The following is a 24,288-nucleotide window of genomic DNA, read 5'->3' as shown; positions in this document are numbered from 1 at the left end:
GAGTGCATGTGTTGTTCCTATTCACACACACACACACCCCAGTACTTCTGCCAAGTAAGCCTCCTGATACAGAGTGTGTGTGTGTGTGTGTGTGTGTGTGTGTGTGTGTGTGTGTGTGTGTAGTGCACTGGAACTCAGAGACCTGAGATCTCGATGATGAGGATGAGGATCTGGGAGGCTTCGTATATAGGCATCTTAACGAACACCCATTGTTAGACCTATACTCCTAAAAGAATGGTCTAATCCCCCTCAAAGCTATCTAAACTGGTGACCATCACTACAGTTTATGACAATGAATTCCATAATTTAAATAATGTCTCATGTGAAGAAGTAATTTGCTTGCTTTAAAGGTATTTTAATCCTACCTGTCTGTACAATGCTCAAAATATAAAAACATTTTAAAATCTTTAAAATATATATATATTAGTAAGACAGTAACGTCAGAGGAAATCAAAATCAACTTACCTCCAAGGCCTGATGGAAGAGAAAAGTCTTCATGTGGTGGTGGTGGAGGAAAGGCATCAAAGAGGAATAAGACAGGCAGCCCATGGTACAAGGTTCCAGAAGCCAGGCCAGGCACAGAAAAGGCCCTCTCCATCTCCCAACCAAACATACAGCTGATGTTGGTGGGTCATACACAAACGAGCCTCAGTTAATAATCTCAGTGAGCAGCTAGATTTCCCTAAGAGAAGGTGGCCCTTCAGGTATCTCAGTCCCAATCCATGAAGGGCTTTACAGGTCATAACCAACACTTTTAACTGGGCATGGAAACAGACTGAAGTGCTTTCTTTTCTCCATTGTGAATACTTACCAATTTCATTCAGTCTCTGAGATAATGAAGAATTTTTTTTAATCTAATCCTGTTCTCCACACCATGCATAACACTCTTTACTTCTTTCATGCCCGATTCCATAGTCATATTTTTTCTCTTGAACTGAAATGCCCCAAACATTTTAGTCTTTGCATCTAGATATGGTGTTCCAATCCTGTGATAGTTTTCGTTCCACTTTTCTTCTTCTTTTCCAGTTCTACAACCTCTTTGAGATGGGCAACCAGGACTATACACAATAATTCCAAGTGTAGCCACACCATACACTTAAAGGCATTATACTGGCAATTTAATTTTCAATCCCTTTCCTATTAATCCCTAGCATGTCTTTTCCCAAGAGGTTGTATATTCTTATTCATTTTTTTATTTATTATTGCATTTATATACCGCCTTTTTTCCTCCAAGGAACCCAAGGCGGTGTACATAAAACTCCTCTCCATTTTATCCTCACAACAACTCTGTGAGGTAGGCTGGGCTGAGAGTCTATGACTGCCCAAAGTCACCCAGTGGGTTTCCATGGCCGAGTGGGGACTAGAACCTGGATCTCCCAACTCCCAGTCCAACACTTTAGCCACTACACCACACTGGCTTTGTTGATCCTGAGTTCTTATTGAGCATTCCACCACTGGAGGGCCACCATCAGTTCAGACCCCACCAATGTATTTATGTGATGCTTGGATTTTTCCCCTCCTCAACCTGCATCACTTTCCATTTACTTAAACGTATTTGTCATGGCCTTTGGCTAGCACAACAAACTTTACTTCTAAACATTTTCCATTTTGTTGAGATTTTTTAAAAAGGTGTTTGTAATTCACTTGGAATTTCACCAATCTCAATAGTTTGATATCTACAAACTTGGCCACTTGACTGCAATTTCCAGATCATTTATGATTTATATAGTACTACCCTACATTTTAAGAACTGCCCGTTTACTCCTCTCAGCTCCTATTCTTAACCAGTTTCCCATCTGCAAGAAGACTGGACCCTGCTACATTTGCCTTTGGTGAGAGACTCTTGACATTGGATAACTAAACTTCAGGAAATGGTTTTGACAACAGATTACCCCTATGCACAAGCTAGTTGACAACTCCAAAAGTTCGGCGAGACAGTCATAACCTTGGCAAAAGCAAGGCTTGTTCTTTTGTGTATTTGAGAAATCAAGCTTTTATCTTGCATTCCACCAATTTAAGCCAGCAGGTATGGTAGGAAAGGAAACCATGTAATCTGGGCAAATACTTCAAATTTTGCTCTGGCAAAGATGGATCACATTGCAGAGGAAAGAGATCTTTGTAGCTTCAAAAGGCCACCAAATAAAAGAGACTATTTTCCAGCATGGTTGGAAGCAGCTTGCATATTGTAAATGCTTCCACAGCAATTATTTCAAATGGTCATATATGGAATGAAGGAGTGGCTCTGTCTTAAAACACCTGCAGAGTAGCACTTCATCCCTGCAGATCTAGTCATAGACTTGCTGACAGCTATGGAACTGGAAGAAATGTGGCCTTCAAGCGAGCAGTGCTCCCCATCCACCTAACCCCAGCCTTTGCACTATTAAGACAACAGCACAGTTCAGCAAGTAGAGTACACAGAATGGGGAAAAAACACCAAGATAATAGTGTAACAATTGTGCTTGAAACCAGTCAAGCCTATTTTTTTATTTCTTTACCTTAAAAAAACAACCACCACCATCCTTTAATGCTGGAAGTATACATATTTTTTGTGGTTTTTTTTTTTTACACAGGCTACATCTATCATCCTCAGAAATCCCCCACCCCACCCCACCCCACCCCACCCACGGTAACGTACAGACTGATACGAGTTTACATAATATTAGACATTAAAACAGGCTTCTAAAGATGGCAGATGAGCATAAAGGCCATTTGGGCAGCCTTCCACCTGCCCACAACATCTTAGTCAGAGGCGTTGTAAAGCTGGCTTTGATTAGCAAGAGGCTGAATATCCTATATCCCCATGGTAAACAACAACGTCTGTGGTGTGTGGCCAGTGAGTAGGGTGGGCGGTAAACGTGTGGCAGTGAGAGATTCATGCTACAGTAGCAAGTTTCCATTTACCTTTTGGCATATGACAACAAAGGACTGAGGCGAAGGCTAGCTCACGAGCTCTTCTTGTACCCCAGCAAGGCTGGCCAGGACCATTGTTGGTGTTTCATGTAAGAATAAAAACTGAGGCACAGATGTGCGCTGTGGCCTGCTTTCAGTCCTAGTGCTTTATCAGCCCAAAGGACAAGTCATTCCGGACCCTCAGTCTGTTCTCTGTAAAGGGGAGGCAAAGAAGGGTACTAGGAGAGGAGTTCATAGTCTTTCCTATTGTGGAAGTGCTTTCATGTCTAGAAAAATGGGAAAGGAAGGGCGTTTCTGATTAAGAACCAGTGAATTAAGGCAGGGGGAGGGAATGACAGATGGATAAGTCAAGTTATTTCCTTTTATGCCAGTCATTTTGGTATAAAGCCATCTAATTTACATTGCAGTGTTGCTACCACACTACTAGACAGGTGTGTGTTGGACTGATATTACTAGATAGCAGATTGCTCAATAATTGCTCTAGCAGTAACAAGAAACATGTGAAAGTAAGAGCAAGGAGAGGCACATATGAGAAGTGAAGAATTGATTTTACCTCCCATGTTGTATGAAGGCCTGCAAAATGGAATCCTACCTACAGACCATACAAAGACCAAGGAATTCTATTTACGTGATGGATAGAAGAAGCACACCAGCACTAAAAGAAAAGTGCCTAAAATAGCAGCAGCAGAAACATGTCTTTAGGAAAAATGCAGCCACATGAACTTCAAGTACTGATTTTGAAAGACAAAATTAGGAACTGAACTCCTAAACTGTCCTTTTAAAAAATTAAGCAATCCATATATAAGAAGATGTCAGGTAGTATAGAGATTTAATGTAAGCAGATTAGCGGGATTCAGTCCATGGGAGCTCAAGCTAGGCAAATACATGCTAATAATGCTAGAATGTATAGCTCTGAGGAGGCTCTTTTAAAGACAGAGTCTTTCTATGGACCTCTCTTGGTCAACGCAACCTACTTATCAGGGTCTTGTTGTAACTTAGAACCTCAGTAAATACATCCATGTTTGCATTCCTGAAGTCTGCTCCATCCAGGATTGCGGGCAGGAGGCAATGTTCTTCTGGCAGTTTCATACCCCAGAGATGAACATGCAATAAATGTAAAAAGAAGGAAAAGAAGTGTGCACATGTGCATTTTTCTTGTACATGAGGAATGATCAGGAAAGGAACAAACCACCCTCATATATTGAAGGAAAAGCAACATACACACACACTCTTGCACATTTCCATCTCCAATTTCTTCAGGCTGTTGTTTCAAAGTATACATCTATCATACTAAGGGGCCCTTGGCACAATGTGCTCCTGAATCCAGCCCTCTCTCAGAGGAGAACCAATTTCATGGCATCATAGAATCGTAGAATAGCAGAGTTGGAAGGGGCCAACAAGGCCATCGAGTCCAACCCCCTGCTCATTGCAGGAATCTACCTGACAGATGGCTGTCCACCTGCCTCTTGAATGCCTCTAGTGTGGGAGAGGCCACGACCCTCCTAGGTCATTGGTTCCATTGTCGTACTGCTCTAACAGGAATTTTTTCCTGATGTCCAGCCAGAATCTGGATTCCTGTAACTTGAGCCCATTATTCTGTGTCCTGCACTCTTGGAGGATCGAGAAGAGATCCTGGCCCTCCTCTGTGTGGCAACCATTCAAGTATTTGAAGAGTGCTATCATGTCTCCTCTCAATCTTTTCTTCTCCAGACTAAACATGCCCAGTTCTTTCAGTCTCTCTTCATAGGGCTTTGTTTCCAGACCTCTGATTATCCCGGTTGCCCTCCTCTGAACACGCTCCAGCTTGTCCGCGTCCTTCTTGAAGTGTGGAGCCCAGAACTGGATGCAATACTCAAGATGAGGCCTAACCAGTGCTGAATAGAGGAAAACCAGTACCTCACACGATTTGGAAGCTATACTTCTATTAATGCAGCCCAAAATAGCATCCACTTTTTTTGCAGCTACACACTGTTGGCTCATATTCAGCTTGTGATCTACAACAATTCCAACAGAAATGGAGGCCAGGACCCACATATGCCTTCTGACCACGAGAACAGTTCATACCACGCGGAGAACTATTGCATCCGTCTGACTATTGTAGCAGTCTGATATCAAGTGTCTGCTTGATGTTTCAAGCAGACACTTGATATGGTGGCTTACATTCACTCTATGATTACTGTTTCCTGCAACCAACACAAAGGTGGAAAACATGCTTTATGAAAAGACTTGCTCTGGCAAATGGATAAGGAATGGATGAATTGGGGAGAGGCACAGCAAAAGCTTCCTCCTTTGTGACACCTGGTTGCTACCCCCAGGTAAGCCCTGCACTAGAAATTATTAGCACCTGCGGGCGTGGGGGAGGCACCATCCTGGCAGGTGTCCTCTATAAGACCAGGGGAATCATGTCAGAACAGCCCCAGAAGACCTACTTGCAGCCGGGAATGCAGCATTACAATCTATTCTCAAAGAGGCAATACCACATCCTGCCAGCAATGCTGTTGCCAAAATGTCTGGAATTATTAAGATCCTTATGGCTGAACACTATGGACAACATAAGGCAACGTCTGCTCTATCTACTAAAATAAGGCTACAATGCTGGAAAAAATACAGGTGTCTATACAGAGGTCTGCACAGCAGAGAGCACACCGATCTCCATTAGCACATGTGTGCACATGACTTCAAAAGAGGTTGCTACATAAGAGCAGCTGTCACCCAAGGGACAACTGAACTGGCAGAGGCATTGTTCAAACAAGGGGTGTGTGGAAATGACATGGACACAAGACCAAAAAAAATCTCTTATCCACTTGGATAGGCCTTTGCACTAAGATATATAATAACTGCTTAATATTTATTCTCTTTGCCATGGTGTCTCTTAGCTCCTGATTACAGTGAATAGCATCATATGGCACATCATATGGCACATGACATGTAACAAGGACACTCCGCCAAAACAGTGGCCTTTCCCATTCTCACTTCCCTTCTTTGGCTAGTGGGACCTACTGCACGCCAAGCTAAATACAGATTCTCTCCCAGACTCCCTGAAGACAGGCTCGTGTAGAAATGCTTTCTACATTTTCCAATCTGTGTGTCTCTGTTTTGTTTGACACTCTTTGCTCCAAAACTTGCAGAGCATTTTAAAAACTCACATTTTCATCAGCTGGTCCTATAAGGGGTAGGTTGACCTAAACCACACAGAGGGTGGGGAAAGGACAAGGGGTTACTATCAAAAAGTGTTCAGGGAATGACTTACGAAGAGAAGGAACGGTAAGCTGAGCTGCACTACATGAAGGCCTGTTTCTCTTTCCCTTCTTTCTTGGAAAGGACACAAATTGGAATGTATGGTATCCCAGATACTCCCCCCCCCTTTAGTAATAGAGCCAGCCTTATGAAAAACTATAAATAAGCTAATTAAATATTTTGATACTAAAATGGGGAATGTTGAGCTGCTGCTTAATATGAAGACAACGGAGGAACTTATGGCTTTTTTCTGAGATAATTGGAAGGAATCCAGCCTTCCCAACATGGCCCTCCGGCAAGGATCTTGCAAAACCACCAGCCACTGCTGTTCTTCTCACGAACTTCAAACAAGGTCCCTTCTTTAAAGCTGCTGGTTTCTTCATCTCCTTCAAAATCTGCCATGGCCACATAGAGGGCTTCTTTGGAGACATCTGAATTGGTGATGGGGATGGATACTTTCTCTCTCTCCAGGGGCTTCGGTGCTGCCTTTTGGCCTAAGCCACTTTTTGCTTTGGCATCATCTTGGCACGGAGTTGGCAGGAAGCCTTTGGCTTTTGGTGGAACCAGCATTGGTCTGCCAGGCACCGGAGCAGCTCGTTCAGGTACTTCCCTCTGTGGGGCTTTATGTTCTGGAGAAGGGGAGAGCGAAGATGGAGGTGGCGGCACAGCAGCTTTCTTGGGAGGAGGTGGCCTTCTGGGTGGGACGACGGGCCGCTGGGGTGGCTCCCTTGGAACTGGAAAGCTGCTCTTGGGCTCACTCTCGCCTGACTTTGAGGACCCAAAAGAAACTTTGGGCAAATTGGCTTCCTTAAAGACTTGGCTGTCGGGTCTGGATGGAGGCCTCATCTCCACACTTGGCCTTTCCTGAGATCTGAGAGAGGACTCTACCGGAAGCACATTGTTGCTGAAGGCACTCTCGTTAGACACGGGGTCCTGTTCGGAAGGCTTCTCTTGAGCCTTTGCAGGCCTGAGTTTGCTCCTCAGGTTGCAAATGTCCAGTTTATCGTCCGCCTGAGGAGGGTCTGTCCTAGGGGCAGCTGCTGGAGGCTTAGGTCTGATCTGGGGTTTTGATTTCAAGAAGGGGTTTGGCACAGCTGGTTCAGGCTTCTCCTCTGGGGGCTCAACCTTGGGCTTGGCTGGCTTAACGGTGGGCCGGAGGTTTGGCTTCTTCACCTCCTTGGGAGACACCTTGTGCCCACACTCTAATCCCATTTCATTTTTCAACTGGAACAATTTCCCCTTCTCTGTTTTGAGCTCTGGTTTCTTGTTGTCCCTTGGAGGAAGAGCCTGCTTTGGTGGAATCCCAGGCAAAAGCATGCCAGGAGGCTTTGGAGGCGGCCTCTGCTCCATCCGTTGCCTTTCCATTAACTCCTCTTCGGATTTAATGATGGATTCTTTCCTAGGAGGGAGGCTTGGTTTCTCCTCTGCGTCCCGATCAGAGATCTCTTCGTACCCAACACACAACGCCGCGTCGCTGCTCTCGAGCACGGCACCCTTGGGGGGCTCCTTCCCTTTCCACTTCGCTCCACAGTCTGCGCCATTGGGTGGCACTTCAGGCAGAGGCCTGGATGGCCCAAGGGCTTCTCCATTAGAGCTGCTCTCGGCTGTACTATCGCCAAGCTGGAGCGGCGCCATTTCATTGGGGAGTGGTGCTAAGAAATTAGGTCTAGATGCATTGCTGGTTTTCTTGTATTTATCAATAAAGGTAGCTGGTGCCCAGCCTTCCTTCTCCTCGATCTGAATATACCACCAGCCACTCAGGTTCTTCTCAATCACCTGTGGAAGGAAACAAAGCCACCATTGCTTTAGAATCTGAACACATGCTACGTCATCTAGTCACATAAAAACTGGGCGGGTTACATTAGTTAACGGGGGGTGGGGTGGCGGGAGGAACCCAGGAAAAAGATCTGTGCATCACATCCGAGATCACTGGCAATACATCCTCAGCTTCCAGATGCATCACCTTAAACCAACATTAGACCTCCATTCACACAACACTGTAGACCACGCTATCAGTTACGCAGGACACAAAGCAGCAGGAGTTGCTTCCATCTAAGTGGAAGCAGTCCATCTCTGTAGCACTGTGACATGAGATAGATAGTAAAAGCTTACGTTCCTCAATTACATGTGATTATGCTCTCCAAGTATGAATATTATTTTTAGTTTGTCCCCTCAATTTTGTAGAGGTCTTGATTTTTGTTTGCATTCCACCTCACAGTCTAGAGTTAAAGTGAGGGACGTGCTGAAAGTTCCATTTACTAATATTGATTTTTATACAGTCCTAACTCTGCTCAACAGTCCCTTGCTATTGAATTTTTCAAGGTATGAAAAAGGGCCAGATTACATGTAACATATGGAGGACCGGAGAACATATGACATTTCATAGGAACATAACTAAGTTATTTTATGTTGTATACATGTAAACATGTCAAATGCAAATGTAACCCACAAATCCATAATACAGGTGTGCTCATCAGGAGGCATGAGTGGCTGCAACTCCCTGTTGTGTGTTCACATAGCAGCAAATCCAGGTTTGCCTCTGTGGAAGGCATGAAATAGCCCAGATACCAATGATGAAGATACAAACTACATTTGAGTATTTCCGAGTGAGTCATGCTACAAAACAGAAAGTGTAACCCTGCGCTGGAGTGATAAAGCATTGATAAAGCATCAAAAGTAGTGGTCTGCTTTCCAAGTCACCTCATTTCTGCACGCAACCTGGGCACAGTGCAAGTATCTGACTGGACACAAAAGACACAGCACAGCCACTAGATGTCAGTATTGATCCATCTATGAAGATCCACTGGCAGGATCCCAAGGCAGATCCAGGTGTTAAAGCATCCACATTTCTTGCTTTAAACATACAGATATATTAACATGGGAGAAAAACTCAGGAAGCCAAAATTGCAAATTCTTGGCAAGTGGGTGGCAGAGACAGTCCTGCATTACCTTGAGTTAAAAATATGTTTCATTTTGGCCACATGTTCCTTTCCTAATGGAGGGACAGCTGCTAATTACGCAGCATCCCTCCCTCCCTTCCTCCCAGCACTTCAGATTGGCTGGGCAGAGAGAAGAGAGCTCTCCTCTCCCCCCTTAAAAAAGCCACGTAAGAGCACTGGTCAGACCAGAACAGCCTTCCCCAACTTGGCATCCTCCACATGTGTTGGACTCCCAACACTCATAATTCCCAGTCAACCTGGCCACCAGAGGGCACCAGGTTGGGGAAGGCTGGACAAGAGCACTGGAAGATGAACCTGAGCACAGCAGAAGAGGGGATAAAGACTGCCCTGCTCACCTAGATTTGGAGAGAAGAATGTCCTCAAACCCTGTCAATCATTGGCTGAGAGAAGCAGATCCCCATTTCCACACCACACCTGCCTGGAAATGCACCTTCATCCCCCCTTGCTCACGTAACAAATGTGGGAACCGTTTCCATACATAAAGCAACCTTACTAGATAACTACCACAAAACGCAATGGATTTAACCCAGGGGTACTGGTTAACCTGGTGCTCTCCACATGTTTTAACCTACAACTCCCATGATCCCCAGCCATTGGCCATGCTGGCTGAGGTTTATGGGAGTTGTAGTCCAATACACCTAGAGGGCACTATGTTGCCTAGCCCTTATTTAGCATCTATTCTATTAGAAATGGCCTTTGGACAACGTTACCATGCTAGTTCTGTACGAAAGAGATCTTCTCATGAACAAGAAGCTGTCTTGATCTCTTTCAGACTAAAACACATGAACATCCCAAGAGGTAGGGAGAAGAGCAGGGCAAGAGGAAGTCTCACCTCTACTTTCAGTCCTGCTTGGAAGCTGATGCCATCAGGGATAATGGTCTGGAAATCAGCAATGGTGTAATATTCCTCTTCCACTTGGGGAGGCACAGGAGGCTTGGGCAGGTTAAGGCCACGTGGCTGTTGCAGCAATACAGACACACACAGCACATATCAGCTGATTTCCATCTAAGGAAGACAGGTCACACAATATGCAAACTCCCCACCCCCCACCCCCACCAACACACCCACGGTCCATAAGGAGGGTAGCATTTGGCAAAGCGACCGAACCAATTTTAGAGCTGCCATGCACCGAGAGAGCTGATGACACCATTCTTTTCCCCAGCAGAGCCCACACAGCATCAGGCATGCTGGTGAAGTTTGCTGAGCTTGGGAGTGGAAAGAAGCTTCCAGAGCTCATAATAGTCGCCCGAAAGGAGAGGCGAACACTAGAAGCTCCAGAATTCTCCAGCTTAAAAATCGGCTCAAGAGGACCTTCTCAGCTTAAGCCCTGGTTTGAAGGGCTGCTCTTGGGGAAAACTGCTGCGGAGGAAGCCAAAGCTTGCCTCCTGCAGGGAAGCCTCTTTACCCTGAAGGTCCACGGGAGGGAAGCCACTCCTAGCAGGACTTTCTCTAGAGAAGCAACATGGGGGAACTGCTAGGATAAGAAGGAGGTAGACATATGACCCCCACTTCCCTGAGTTTTCCCTTCAAAAGGGCCCCATTGGCAAAGCAACAATGTGTGTGTTGCCTACAAGCCTGTTTCAGACAGCAGCCCCAGGTGATGAGGTGGGGGCAAATAATCCATTTGCCCCCATCGAGGACCTTGAGGTTAGGGGGTCCCTCCCACCATTTATTTTCTAAGCGGGCTCAGAAAATAAACTGTTATCTCTGATTTCCTTTAACATAACTTGGTTTATTCCAAAATCAATCCAAGGCAAAGATGGGCGAGCTCCCCCATCTCTACACAACAGCTGACTCTACTAGGAGCTACTAGCTGTGTGCACTCCAGAGCCCTGCAGGAGGCTTCCAAGGTTTCCTCGGTCAATCTCCAGTCTGGAGGGAGAAATTGTATACCTACGGCAACTCCTGCACAACACTGGGAACCAAAGGTTCTCTGGGCCGCTTCTCACATTGGGCCTGTTCAGAAGAGACCTTAAACCCTGCTGGTTAAGGGCTTTCAGTTAAGCAGCAGGGTTTAAGGTGTCTTGTGAGATGCGTTTCGCTAAACCCTGCTCACTCACTAAGCGCAGTTGGGACCACCTGCAGCAGGGTTAGCGGCTCCAACCACGGCTTAAAGTGTTGTGTATGACAGCATGGCTTGTGGTGAGTGCTAACCCCAGAGTACCACAGTTCTGCTAATCACAGTGTCTGAAGTGTCATCTGAACTCCATCCCATAATGGAGTAAATCCATATATGCTATGCAGTGTAACACTGTCACATTTGCTAAGAATGTAAGCTTATTTCAGAGCACCGCCATGGCAGCTGCCGTATCTGGTGTGGCATATTGCAAATGACTGTGGCTACCTGCCACATATAATCACAGGGGAAGAGATCCACAGAGCCACTCATCTATAAGACTAGACTCCCGCAGCTGACTTGGAGAAGGAATGAGATCCTGGGGCTTTAAGCCCAATTCCTGCAACAGCTGCCTACGGCAGAAACATCGCACCAAGGAATCCCAAACAGGCGCATTAGGGAAACTTCTCATGCTGTAATTGCTAAAGATACCAGGAGTATAAAATGTTTGCTTTTATTGTGCCAGTTGTTCAGGGGACATATGTAGAAATTGCCACTTTCCCCTTTAAGTATGTTGGGGCAATGGCCCAATCCATTTACTTACTTCCATATATATAATAACACACTTGAGCCCTTTACAACTGATCTGATATATCCATGTTTGGCACATGGGAATCTGTGCTAAAGCACAAAATGTAACCAGACAAGTGTTTCCACCCTCCCCCCCTCCTGCCAATGGCCTAGTTTCTTTTGTTCTACACATTTGGCTATTTTAAACCATACGCCTAGGAATGCCCCAACACCTCCCCGCCCCGCAATTTAAACATGACTGGAGACAATACTTACTATTGTGAGATCTCGACGGGGAGGGGGCCTCTGCCTCATCTTTGGCGACTCTGTCAAGAAAATATTTCATTGTGATTCACAAGGTATCACAATGAGAAGAGCTAACTTCAGAAGGCGAGGGAAACTCAAACACACCTCTAGCCTCCCCTCTTCTCCCAGCTGACTAGATGCCAGTGGGGAAAAGGCATTCTCACTGAGCAACCCAGGGGAAGGGCAAGGAAAGAGAAGGTAAGCTGGTTCAGGCAGCGCGCAGGTGAGAGTTATATTCACATACAAACCTATACATGAATCTTGGATAGCCTGGATTCCTAAATGCAAGCATCTAACATCTGCCACTAAGCTTGAGAAGGTTTTCGTTCAAGTAGAAGCAGAACTTAGCATGACATTGCAAAAGTAGATTGAGCTATGCAGCAGTTTTATTTGAAAAGGGGTGAAGCTACAGTTTACTTCTCTTCCCAGTGCTCTGTTAGTGAAGGAGAGAAGGGGGCAGGGGATGAAATATAGCATGCAAGACAAATATACACAAGAGATGAGCCTAGACCTCACAGGTAAGATTTCCTCAATTGACCTTAATGCCTAACCCATGCTCACCTGACCATACACTGAAGAGGCCCCAATGCATGAGAGCCCTGTAGGCTTTTCTGCTATCTTGCCCCCAAAAGCTTTGCCCACAGAGAACTCAATGCTTAGTTTACTGCTGCCAACTTACTTCGCCTAAGGTCCACATTGGGCAATGGGCGACCATCAAACCTTCCATCTCTTTGGTTGTTTGGCCCATCCTTGTCTCGGCCTGTTGAGTTCTGCTGCCGAGAAATTCCATCCAGATCCAATGCATATGAGTGGGCAGAAGTGGCAGATCCCTGTTTTGGTGTAAACATGTCCCCACTCCCCTTTTTCAGGTACGATGCTGGGGCCCAGCCCTCCTGACCCTGAAACCTGTAGAAATATGAATTGTCAGTCAAATCATTTGGGATGTCATCTCACTCTTATCCTGGTCAAAAATCCCCAAGCACAGCCGGCCTGATCCATACCAGTACTCAAGAGGCACAAGCAGTGTTCTCTATTAAATGTTGAGTTGACCGGCTGAACAAGAGAGTGACTTCCTATTTCAGTTTTCTGGGAACCTGACAGATGCTTTCTTGAGCTACTGGGTATCTTGCAAGACACCACATCTTCACAAATATGTTTATTTATTGTTGATTAAGCAGATCTACCTTTCCATACAGAGATGTCCAAGACGGCTGCAACGCCTTCTAAGAGAGAGGTGCAAGGGACAGTCCATAAATGGCAGTGTGCTGTGCTGAAATAACCAGCCTCTATATCAGGAAGAGTTATGACATACAAGGACAGTAAGACTAACCCAGAACATGGGAGTCCAGTCAATACTCGGGTGGATCACAAGCCCTTACAAAGAACACCCTTTAAGCATTTGTTACATGTGCATTACCTGCCATATATAATGCATTAAATGTGGCCCACATCCTGCCTGTTTATTCTGCAGCAGCACAGACCAAGCCAGAGCTACTAGTTGAACTGCCTAAGACAGACACAAATGGAAGAAGAGAAGACTCTCCAGAAGAGTTTCTAGAAGAGTCTGCAGGCACTAAATTTACAATGTAGAAATTATAAGAACCTACTTAAAAAGAAAAAGAGAAAATTCCTTTTTCAGCTTTGGATAGAGTTAGGCTGTTGCAGTAAGGGAGAAAAAAGCAGCTACAGGTTTGACTACTGTATCATATGGAATGAGGGAAACCAAATATGCCATGGAAGCATAGGTATTGGTTCAATACAAATATTGATAAGAGATTGCTGATTTTGATTAAAAGCTGTTATTCTTACAGGGTTAGCTTAAATGGCCACTTTACTAATATGATTCCAAGTCTGAGGGATGTAAGATAGGCATGTCTGTTATCTTTGTTTAACTTTTTTATAAATAACTTTGTTCAGGATCTTCAATGCCCTCGGTATTTCTCTCCCACAGTTTTTGATCATAAGCTCTCTATACTGTTGTATGCACACAATGGGTCTTGTTTTCTGCTGCTATAGTAGCTATGAGGCATTTTCTTAGAGACCTTGGAATGTTTTGTTAAAAGGTACCCTAAACTACGCTAAAACTAACCTTATTTTGTTTGCCAAAAGCCTAGGCCGCATAAGTGGACAAACTTTTTCTATATAAATAAAAGGAAGTATTTGTTTTTATGTCCTCAGTGGACTGGAAAGCCATACATCTGTTTGTTATGAAACTTTTAGGATTTGTTCTACCTCTATCTGGGATGATTTTAAGCATAGTGAAAAATTTGACCACCATCTTGAACAAAAAGGTGGTAAAAAAATTTTTTTCCAGATATGCTGCTTCAATACCATTTCATCGATTTCAACCAAACTTCCCATCATGATTCAGCACTGCAGTGAGCAGATTTAAACTATGCAACATTCTTGTTTTTAAAAAGCCCCAAATATTGAAAAGAAGGGGAAATATGTTCAATTACGGAAAAAAGAACAAAGCACACTTTGAATCCAGGGAAGATTAATAGGCCGAATTATAGGCCCACCCCTCCCCTCTGCCGTGGGGCAGCTCCATCATATATGATGCAGGCATGAGGGGTTGGGTAAACGATCAAAAACCACGTGGCATCCCTATTGCCATGATGAGATTTGAGACCAGGTTTTCATTAATGCCCAGAGTTTATATTGCTTTGCTGTTACTTTTATAGCTGTGAAACAGTGTTTTAAAAATTAAGTGAAAGAGTGGCAAACTATGCAATTTGCACAACTTTATTATTTGGTTAAATCTGATTATGCCCTTTCAATTACTTTTTTTTTTAAAAAAAATATGTGTTAGTGCAATTAGGAAAGCATTTACTGCTTTGATGTTCCAAGCTATGTCAATAGCATGCGTATGTGGAGCAGAGATATACTAGAATACCTCTAAACTGCTATTTATGCATTTCTAACCAGGGAGAAGTAGAAGATATTGTGACTTATGCCTTGTATTGCTGTTATCTGTATAATTTCCCTAGGGATGGATTTTTGAAAGAGATTCTTGAAACAGTTTCTTTTATGAACAGTATGGAGGAAATGTGTTACTTATTGGGTGATAGGGATAAATATATTACATACAATGTTTCTATATTTGCCCTAAGCGCCCAATGGATTAGATGTAACTGTATTACACAAAGTGGCATTCAGTGGGCTGGGGATCACCTATGCTAACATGTACCTCTCAACTTGATTTTGCTGTATATTTGTGACGACCAATAACTTTTGGCAAATAAATTTGACTGCCTACTAATGCAACTGCCTAAGACAAACAAATTAGGGCCACATCACATATTATGGGATTTAGTAGGTACATATTTATAGACCATCCATACCTGCAGGGTTCCCCCAATATGTGAGGGGCAGTCGCTTTTTCATCAAAAAATACATTGTATATAATGCTGCTGGCCAATCACACCCATCCATGGCATATAAACACAGTATAAAATAGAGAGGAGTTGTCTCTCATACATTACAGGAAACAACATGGGAAGACTTGGCATTAAAGAGGTGCACCCACTTTACTGTAGCATGCAAAGCAGCCCGAGTCTTGACCTTTTAAAGTTGTTCCCTGGAAAATACAGAGAAGTCCAGTTCTTTAGCATTTACAGTTTGATTTCTTTTCTTATGCAAAAACTATATATGTAAAAAAGACCTTACCTTATAAAAACATCCATACAACACACACACACACACACACACACACACACACACACACACACACACACGCTTTAAGCCTTCACTGACACCACACACCCCAAACACATCTGCCTTGGAAGGGTAAGTGATGCCAGCCACAGGGCAATGCCAGCTCAATGGCCAGAGGCAAAGATACTGGGATCAGATGATGCCAGCCGCTCTGCTGTTAATACACTTGGGCTTTTTTGAAGCTGATTTCCTCTGTTTAAAATGTCAACGTGCCTTTTTTTCTGGTGTTAACAGCTGCCAATGCTACAGGTTCAGTGGAAGGTTATGGAAATCAAAGCATGCTTCCTGCCTCACACAACACACTTTTCTAAGAGCAGCCCAGCTTCAGAGTTAAACTTAGCCAGAAGAGATATCAAGCTGATTAACTGTGATGTTGCTTTATAATAATCAAGGTAAGCCTTGCAGAATAACAGATCTCGGGGGAAACTCCACCCAGCAACTAGTCCTGTAGATCTGAAGAGGCAACATTTTACATGACATTCAACTATGGGTAGTTTGTCCCAGACATTTTTTCCCTTTACAAAATGTAGCCATAGAGGTGCAGTTTCAAGTGGAAAACGGGTGGGGTGGGGGGAATCTTTCCCTTACAGTGTTTTTTGCCCTGGGGAAAAATATATGGGTCCAGAGCATTTAGCAATAGTATGAATCATATGGAATTTACAAGAGTTTGGCTGTTTCTGCTTATGCCAAAGAGTTTCAGATTTACAAAAATAATTTCTAGCTTTGATTTGGTACAGATTTTTTTTTTTTAACATGGACAAGCTGTTTCCCCAAACACATCTGAAATCAGAGGTGGGGTTCTACAGGGCAGAACTTCCTGCTTGGAAGGAAGGAAGTCTTTTTGCCCTATGTAGCTATAGGCAATCACAACCTTATTGATGGGGCAATAACAGAGCTCAAGCAGATAGGATGGTCAGACTAAGCACAAGAAAAGGTCTCATGCCAAGATCAAATCTAATGCGTCAGCCTGTGCACCATCCAACATTTTCAACAGCAGGATGAGCTGAAAGGGTTAGCAACCCCTTTCAAATGAAACAGCCATTACATCAGAGCTTTTCTTTATTTCTTTGTTAAGTACAGACTCTGCGATAAAGCATTTTACCATTAAAGGGAAATAAGTTTCCTACAGTAGGCAACTGGACTACAGAGGTCACTGCAGCAGGATGTGGTTGAAGCCAAAACTAGAGCAGGATTTGGGCCATTAACTCCCCCTCTCCCCGCTAACCTTTCATCAATTTGAGGCACTAAGATTGCTAGAAGAAATAAAATCTTGGACTTCAACAGTAATCTCTATTTTTTTAAAAGCACGGCATTTTATTTGTTTGGGGGGAAGCATTTAACACACATTACTAAGAAGAATAAGAACCCTTTCCCACTCCCCAAATCACAAGTATATTTTTTTTCAAGAACCAGAGCAATCAAGGTATTTGGGCTGAATAATTTCTTCCAACATGTACATTGTCTTCTATTGGCCTGAGCATTTATGACCAACTCCAAATTTTAGGGGGGAAAGTCCAGCTTTGCAGAATTTTCCCTTTTGTTCTGAAGTCCTTGAGGCACAGAGGCGTTTTGAGTATTTTCCCACTGAGTAATATTAAATGTAGTTTAATATGCCCTGTTACATAATTCCCTTCATTGAATGTGTTGGCAGGACCACCGTACTTGCAAACTATACCTTTTTCATGCAATCCACACAGCAATTGTTCCTTTTACAAATGTAATGAATTTGTACTGCTGTAACAGTTCATAGTTCTATGAGCAACTCCTTTTAACAAGGCACTTAAAGAGCAACATGGTCAAAATAACCTGCCTCTATGTGTCCACTTCTCTTCCTTAAGAATCATAGAATCATAGAATAGTAGAGTTGGAAGGGACCTATAAGGCCATCGAGCCCAACCCCCTGCTCAATGCAGGAACCCACCCTAGAGTTTGTGGCTGCATTCAGACAACTCAATAGTCAATGGTAGGTTAATAGTCAACCACACAGTTGATTATCGAGGGGGTACTCACCACACAACATGATTATAATCAACTGTGGTGTGACTTAAGGCCAGTGTTGAGTTGACTATTAGTCAATGGTGTGTTTGATTGATACATCCCCGCCCTCTCTCCCCTCCCAGTCCTCCCTCTGGTATCCCACCAGCCATTGCAAGTTCTGCCAGATGGAATAGAGCAGCAGCCACCGCTTTAGTCACTCTTGCCAGGGGACTCTGTAGTTGCCAAAAATAGCCAACTGTGTGTGACAAAACAGTCAAACGGTGCCTGACACATGACATGATTACCAACGGTTGTTCAAATAATCAACTCTCCACAGTGTTGGTTATTTCGGTTGAATAACCAACCATGGTGTGAAACCCCCACAAGAGATGACACCATAACCAACCACTGAGTATTTAAGCCACCACTGGTTATCGTGTCATCCAAACCCAGTCTGTGTCTAATTTTTATCTCTCAGAAAAGAGGATGAAACAGCAGTGTGTGCATTCCTCTACATCAGGGAAGTCAAATCTCAGGCCTGTGGGCCAAATCCAGCATGCCTGGGATCTGAATCTATACTTCCAGGATTCCCCAGATGCCCACACCCTTTCCCCACAAATGTTTGGTGGCTTCCCAGCTTTTGTGTCCCCCCACCCCGTTCCCATGACTCTCCTAAGCTTAGTTACTGGCAGTCAGAGGTGTAAGCTAAACAGATGAAGGCATTTCGGTCCTTCCCCTTTGCTTCCGTCCATCACTAGAATGTAGCCCTTGACAGCGTCTCAAAAATTAAATTCGCCCCCTGGGCTGAAAGAGGATCTATACTCCTGCTCTACATCCAAATACTGATGTAGCCTTGGGTCTCCTAATCTGGACATCTTTCTTCCTGTACCAGCCCTGATCCAAATTGCCCTCCCTCCTAACGGGTCCTTTGCAAGAGAAAAAATGAAATCATGGGTTTGGTACAAATGACTGCAGTCAAAAAATACAGCTTGCCCCTTTCACTCTGAAGTGCCTGCCTCCAATTAATTGTTCCTGAGCAATGATGGAAAACATACCTGATTTTCCACCATCCTTCCAGGTTTTTCTGGATCACCTCCACTACAGCCCCTTTGTCCAGGTTCATTTCATCTTGGTCCCGAGCAGTGTAAGGATAAATTACCATATACTTCTCTTCTGTTCAAAGCAAAATACAACAAAAATAGGTAAGCAATAATTGGGGAGAAATTACCTCTCATTATAAAGACAGTCATATTTTGAAAATAATTTGAATGTTATTTACTCGGCACTCTGAAATGGGCTGCATGGCAGAGGAAGATTTGCAGTTGGGTGCATCATAAACCAGGATCAACCAATTCAAGAACCTACCACCTTGCCAACCATTTCCCATCCCACATGTCCTGAAAATACTGGGTTACTCTGGGGGTAACTTAGCACAGAATACACATTATGCCAAACCAGAAACACAAAGCTTTTAAAAGATTTCCATCCATGCTACACAGACTGGCATGTATTAAAATATCTCTCCAAAGAAGCACCAGCTATCCCTAAGTGGAAGAACATCATGCAGTAGTGTAGTGAAGTCAAGAGTCCACAGGGACACAACAGCAGGACTTTTTGATTAGCAAGCATGCTGACCCCTTCTGCCAACCACACCTTCAAAATCCCTTGTTCCCTCTGAGTTTAGCTGCAATCCTCACAGCAGCTGAGTCTGGGGAATGACTTTTCTCAGGAATAATGCATAGTTATGAGGTATCCCTATTATAATGCAAAGTATTGGGGTAGCCTGGTCTTGAATGGGCCATTAAGTCCCACTAGCTTTACAAAAGTTCTGCTCCAGGTGGTGATGAAAACTGCTAGAATTGGTTTGTGGATAAGGATCAATACAGCTGCCTGAATTTTGGGTCTCTCTCCTTGGGGACATGGCTCTATGGAGACTGTCACGATGAGTTCCTGCCCTTAAGGATTGACCCCTATGCTACCAACATCATGCCAGTGTCAGTAGAAGGGTGACAGCTTTACTATATGAAAAGAGAAGAAGAAAATCACATATATACACACTGAACAGCTGCATGGCTGACATGGAACAAATAATGCTCTTGTTGCCTGCTCTCCCCATGCAGAGCCAACTAGAACCGCTAACAGCTAGGACCCTTCCCCACAGTTAGTCATCAGCAGCTTATATCCATCTGTATTCCCTATTGCTTTCCTATTTCTAGACAAGCCCTGTGCAGAACATGAAATAAATTATATTGAAATTATTTATTTAGCTGATTAACGATCTCCCTGGCAGGAAGAGCAAAAGCAATAGGGATGGTCACAATCCCTAGGTGGATTTGCAGGTGCAACAGAAATGCAAGTTCATAAGTTAGAAATATGTTCAAATGATTGACCACACAACCAGCAAGTTTTTCATTGTCCTTCTGAAACATTAGCCACGACAACTATTTTCACTGCAGGCTTATAACAAGTCAGCATGACACTGGTAGAGTGTCAGCAGCACTGAACATATCAAACAGATGTTATGACATCTGGATGCAGTAAGAATTACATGGAATCCAACAGAAGCATGAAAGCTCCAAAGCACACCCATTGTACTCAAGAACTTTCTGCTGACCTTTCTTTCCTTTCTAGATTTGCCATGAAGTAAGTTCTAAACATAATGCAAAAAGCCCAATGCCCAAGTTAATCACACACTGATGGCCAATCAAGATTGACGTTAAATGCATCATCAATGATCTATAGCCCATCCTGGACCAGGGGTAGACAGAAAGTAGATATTCAATTCCCAGCATTCCTAATCATTGGTCATGTTGGCAGGGGCTTCTAGTGCAACACATCTGGAGATCTACCTTCTGCCCACCCCTGTCGTGGATAATGACACTTCCTGCTCATGGCCTTGGGTGGTAGGACTGTACTTGCTTATAGACAGCCCCCACACCAACCTAAAACAGCTATTCAATAGTAACAATAGTCCACTTAACAAGGATACTAACCCTGCAACAAACCCAGTTGCCAGTTCTGTCCCCATATCTACTCTGGAAACGCTATTACAGGACCTAATAGTCACCCACAAAATTAGGACTCCTTTACTTGTTCATTTTCCAATCAGATATATGCCATCTTCTCTTAGCAAATTGCCCTTCTACATTCTACACAGGGCAAACAGGCCAGTCTTTACAGAAAATCATAAATGACATAAAAATGGCAATATTCAAAATCCAGTGGAAGAATACTTCAGCCTCCTTCTGACTTGCTTACAATTCTCCATGATACCCCCATTATGTGTACTGTATATATACATGAAACTGTCGATACTACTTCTTGCATCTGATGAAATGCAGTCCACAAAATCTTCAGCCAAAATAAATTTGTTAATCTTTAAGATGACACAAAACTCTCTTATGTTTTTGCTGCAATAGACAAATTCTCTTGAATTTGCGCTTAATGTGAAAGTTTAAAAAAATGCAAACTGAATAAACTCTTTCTGTGTGTGTGCATGTGTGTGTACACTTATAATTACTGAGTTAGCAGCAGGAGAATTAAGTTTTTTGCTCTTCTGCTGCAGCTGTGGGATCTTTTTGGACCTCTCAGCTGATGTAATTTGCATGTCGAAAAGGCTTGCATGTTAAATGAAAAGTCACATCTGGTTTGGCCCAATGCACTGAAGAGCAGAACTTGCAACCACAAGGTATTTACCCTGCATCAGAGGCAGGACTGGGAAGAGGGGGGGGGGGGAGAATCACAAGTGTAAGTCAGTTTAACATGTATGATCAACAGTGCATACAAGGAAATACAGAGGGTGGAGCACAGTGAATAAATTGCATATCACATGCAAGAAGGCATGCAAAACACCACAATGGGTAGCACATGCAGAAACGGGCAGACAAATGTCCAAAGCACAAAAGAAGAGCAATAGAAGAAATCTCCACAGCATCCACCTTGACCCCATCCACTGCTGTACAAGTCCCCAAGAGTCCGACGGCGGCCCACGTGTCTGGGGAGAGACCAGTATCTCCATGGGACTAGGCGGAGCATGTTGCGGAAGCAGGAAAGGGACAAAACAGGGTGTAAGGAAGCAACTCTTCATGTCTTGAAGCAACAGTCTTGTTTAAAATGGTGAATTGCACAATGAGACGAGGTAACATGTCTCCCTCACTAGTCCATGTCAAAGACATGAATGTCTTGCTTAACAAAGGAGTTACATGAAAATTACGGTATCCATCTCCACTTTCTAAAACAATGACTCCACAACACACACACACAGAAAACTGCCTCATAAAAATGTGGGGCACTACTGACATTGTTTTAAGAGCACTTAGACCTGTTCTGATAATGTTTGTCTCTATATTTCTCCTTCTGCCACAATCCAAGAGGCTACCATGGGAAGGGCCTAACGAACGTCCTGGGAAAGAACAGAGGGCGGCAGCACAATCTCCTGTGGCAGGAGGTTTTGTGCCAGTGCTGGTCCTGAGAGTACATAACGTTGAAGTATTGTTACAGCTAAGTGGGCAAGAACCTGATCAATACTGGGATGGGAGACCATTGTGGGCTCCATTTCAACTATTCTTACTTTCCAGTGTTAATCGCTATAATGAATATTGCTCAGGTATCGAATCATACAACCATAGAATCATAGAATAGTAGAGTTGGAAGGGGCCTATAATGCCATAGAGTCCATGCAGGAATCCACCTTAAAGCATCCCTGAAAGATGGTTGTCTACCTGCCTAAAGTTGGAGAGCCCACAACCTCCCTAGGTAACTGGTTCCATTGCCGTACTGCTCTAACAGTCAGGAAGTTTTTTCTGATGTCCAGCCAGAATCTGGCTCCCTGTAACTTGAGCCCGTTATTCCTTGTCCTGCACTCTGGGAGGATCGAGAAGAGATCCTGGCTCTCCTCTGTATGACAACCTTTCAAGTACTTGAAGAGTGCTACCATGTGTCCCCTCAATCTTCTCTTATCCAGGCTAAACATTGCCAGTTCTTTCAGTCTCTCCTCATAGGGCTATTCTGCCTCCCTTTCTATTTCTTCTATTCTTTTTGAACAAGTTATATTCCTCAATTGCTATATTCCAGTCATGGGAGTCATCCCAACAAGTTTCAGTTATACCTATGAAGTCGTATTTGCCTTCATGTAATAAGAGTTCAAGTTCATTCTGTTTAATGCCCATACTCTGGGCATTAGTATATAGACATCGAAGACCATGTGCTTTGTAGCCTGACTTCATTCCTACATTGTTGTGAACACTATTTTTAGGTGCTATTGGAGCTGTTCTTTGCATCCATTGTTGTCTTGAAGTTTACGTCTCCTGCCCCTGTGCAATGCACTGGGACAAAGAGCAGCTGTTTGTATCTATCCAAGACAAACCACTTAAGCATCTGTATAGGGCCGCAAGTTACCCACCCTGGTATTGGCGGTAGTCTTAATTCAGAGCCTGTGCTGTTGTGGGTTGAGGGTCATAGATGGGATGAATACTTTGCTTGTGGCTTGTGGATGGAGGATCACTTGGGTGCTGGAGGTTGAGGAAGGATGCAACACCCACAAGCAAGCTCATTAGCATCACCTTCTCTAACAATTATATCAAATCAGGTGTTCTCAGTCTCCAAGAGAGCTTGCTAATCGCAGGAAAATAATACCAGGACTCACTTAAAAATGTCCTCTTGCCTCCAAAGCTGCTTGGATTTTTTTTCTCCCTGGATACAACCCTGAAAAATTTAAACTGGTCGAAAATGGTTCAAAGAATAAACCCTGGGAACCAATTTGGGCTATTTTAGGGGTGTCTCAAGCTATTTTCTCACCTTCTTCAGGTTCCATTGAAAATTCATCCTGAATTCCATCCTGGACCTCTAGACATGTAGCCGGGACCCATCCTTGTTCATCCAAGGTGCTCACAAACCACCAGCCTAAAGACAAGAGGAAGCGTTGTTAGCTGGAAAGTCACATCTAGTTCCAGTTTGGGGTAATCATCCATCCACTGGCTTCCAAGGAATCAGATCCTTTTTTATTTAGGCTCTGTGGAGAAAAAGAACCCTTCAAAGCAAATCACCACCCATTGCCACACCTAAAGCACTGAAGACAGGGTTATCACGTGCCACATTTCAACTGCCCTCGTGCTACTATATATACTTAAGACTTTGCAAGTTTCCAAAAATCTTTTTCCAGCCCCCTCCTTGAAATCTGCAATTAATCAGAGCGCTGGAGGAGCCTTTGCGAGGAAGAGGAAGGACATCCTTGTGCCACCCAGTATCAAGGGTGATTAGGAAGTTTTACCTCCATCACAATGTTGTCCTCAAGTGAGTAAGTGCTTTTCGCTATAGGAACGAATGGCAATGATTTGCTCGTATGGCTGAAAATAAAGCTATACACTTGGAGAGGCACCCATAGGAAGAGGGCTAAACCTGCTGCTGCTCTTGGAGATACTCCCTTCTGGAGCGTGAAGCAGGTTCTGCCCCCTCTCAACTGAGTCCCAAAGAGCAGCCCATGATGCCCCACATAAGAGCAATAGAGAATTAAGCCAGATCCTATTTGCATAGCCCTGCCTTGGAGTCTAACTTGG

At 43.9% G+C, this 24,288-nt stretch overlaps 1 protein-coding gene across 3 annotated transcripts in view; it reads right to left on the bottom strand.

Moving 5' to 3' along the window:
- Positions 1-4,621: 4,621 nt before the first annotated feature.
- SH3PXD2B (SH3 and PX domains 2B) overlaps positions 4,622-24,288 on the bottom strand; it is a 110,573-nt gene continuing 90,906 nt past the window's right edge. For all 3 annotated transcript variants that reach the window (XM_063120606.1, XM_063120607.1, XM_063120608.1), the window contains 6 exons: positions 23,531-23,635; positions 18,790-18,907; positions 12,720-12,946; positions 12,011-12,060; positions 9,940-10,065; positions 4,622-7,923 (listed from right to left, as the gene is read on the bottom strand). In XM_063120606.1, coding sequence (XP_062976676.1) covers positions 6,385-7,923; positions 9,940-10,065; positions 12,011-12,060; positions 12,720-12,946; positions 18,790-18,907; positions 23,531-23,635 — 2,165 coding nt within the window. In that variant the 3' untranslated portion in view covers positions 4,622-6,384. The remainder of the gene's footprint in view (positions 7,924-9,939; positions 10,066-12,010; positions 12,061-12,719; positions 12,947-18,789; positions 18,908-23,530; positions 23,636-24,288) is intronic.

Source organism: Elgaria multicarinata, chromosome 3 (assembly GCF_023053635.1).
Source record: "Elgaria multicarinata webbii isolate HBS135686 ecotype San Diego chromosome 3, rElgMul1.1.pri, whole genome shotgun sequence".
Classification (NCBI taxonomy): Eukaryota; Metazoa; Chordata; class Lepidosauria; order Squamata; family Anguidae; genus Elgaria; species Elgaria multicarinata.
This window is presented reverse-complemented; position numbering and strand designations above follow the sequence as displayed.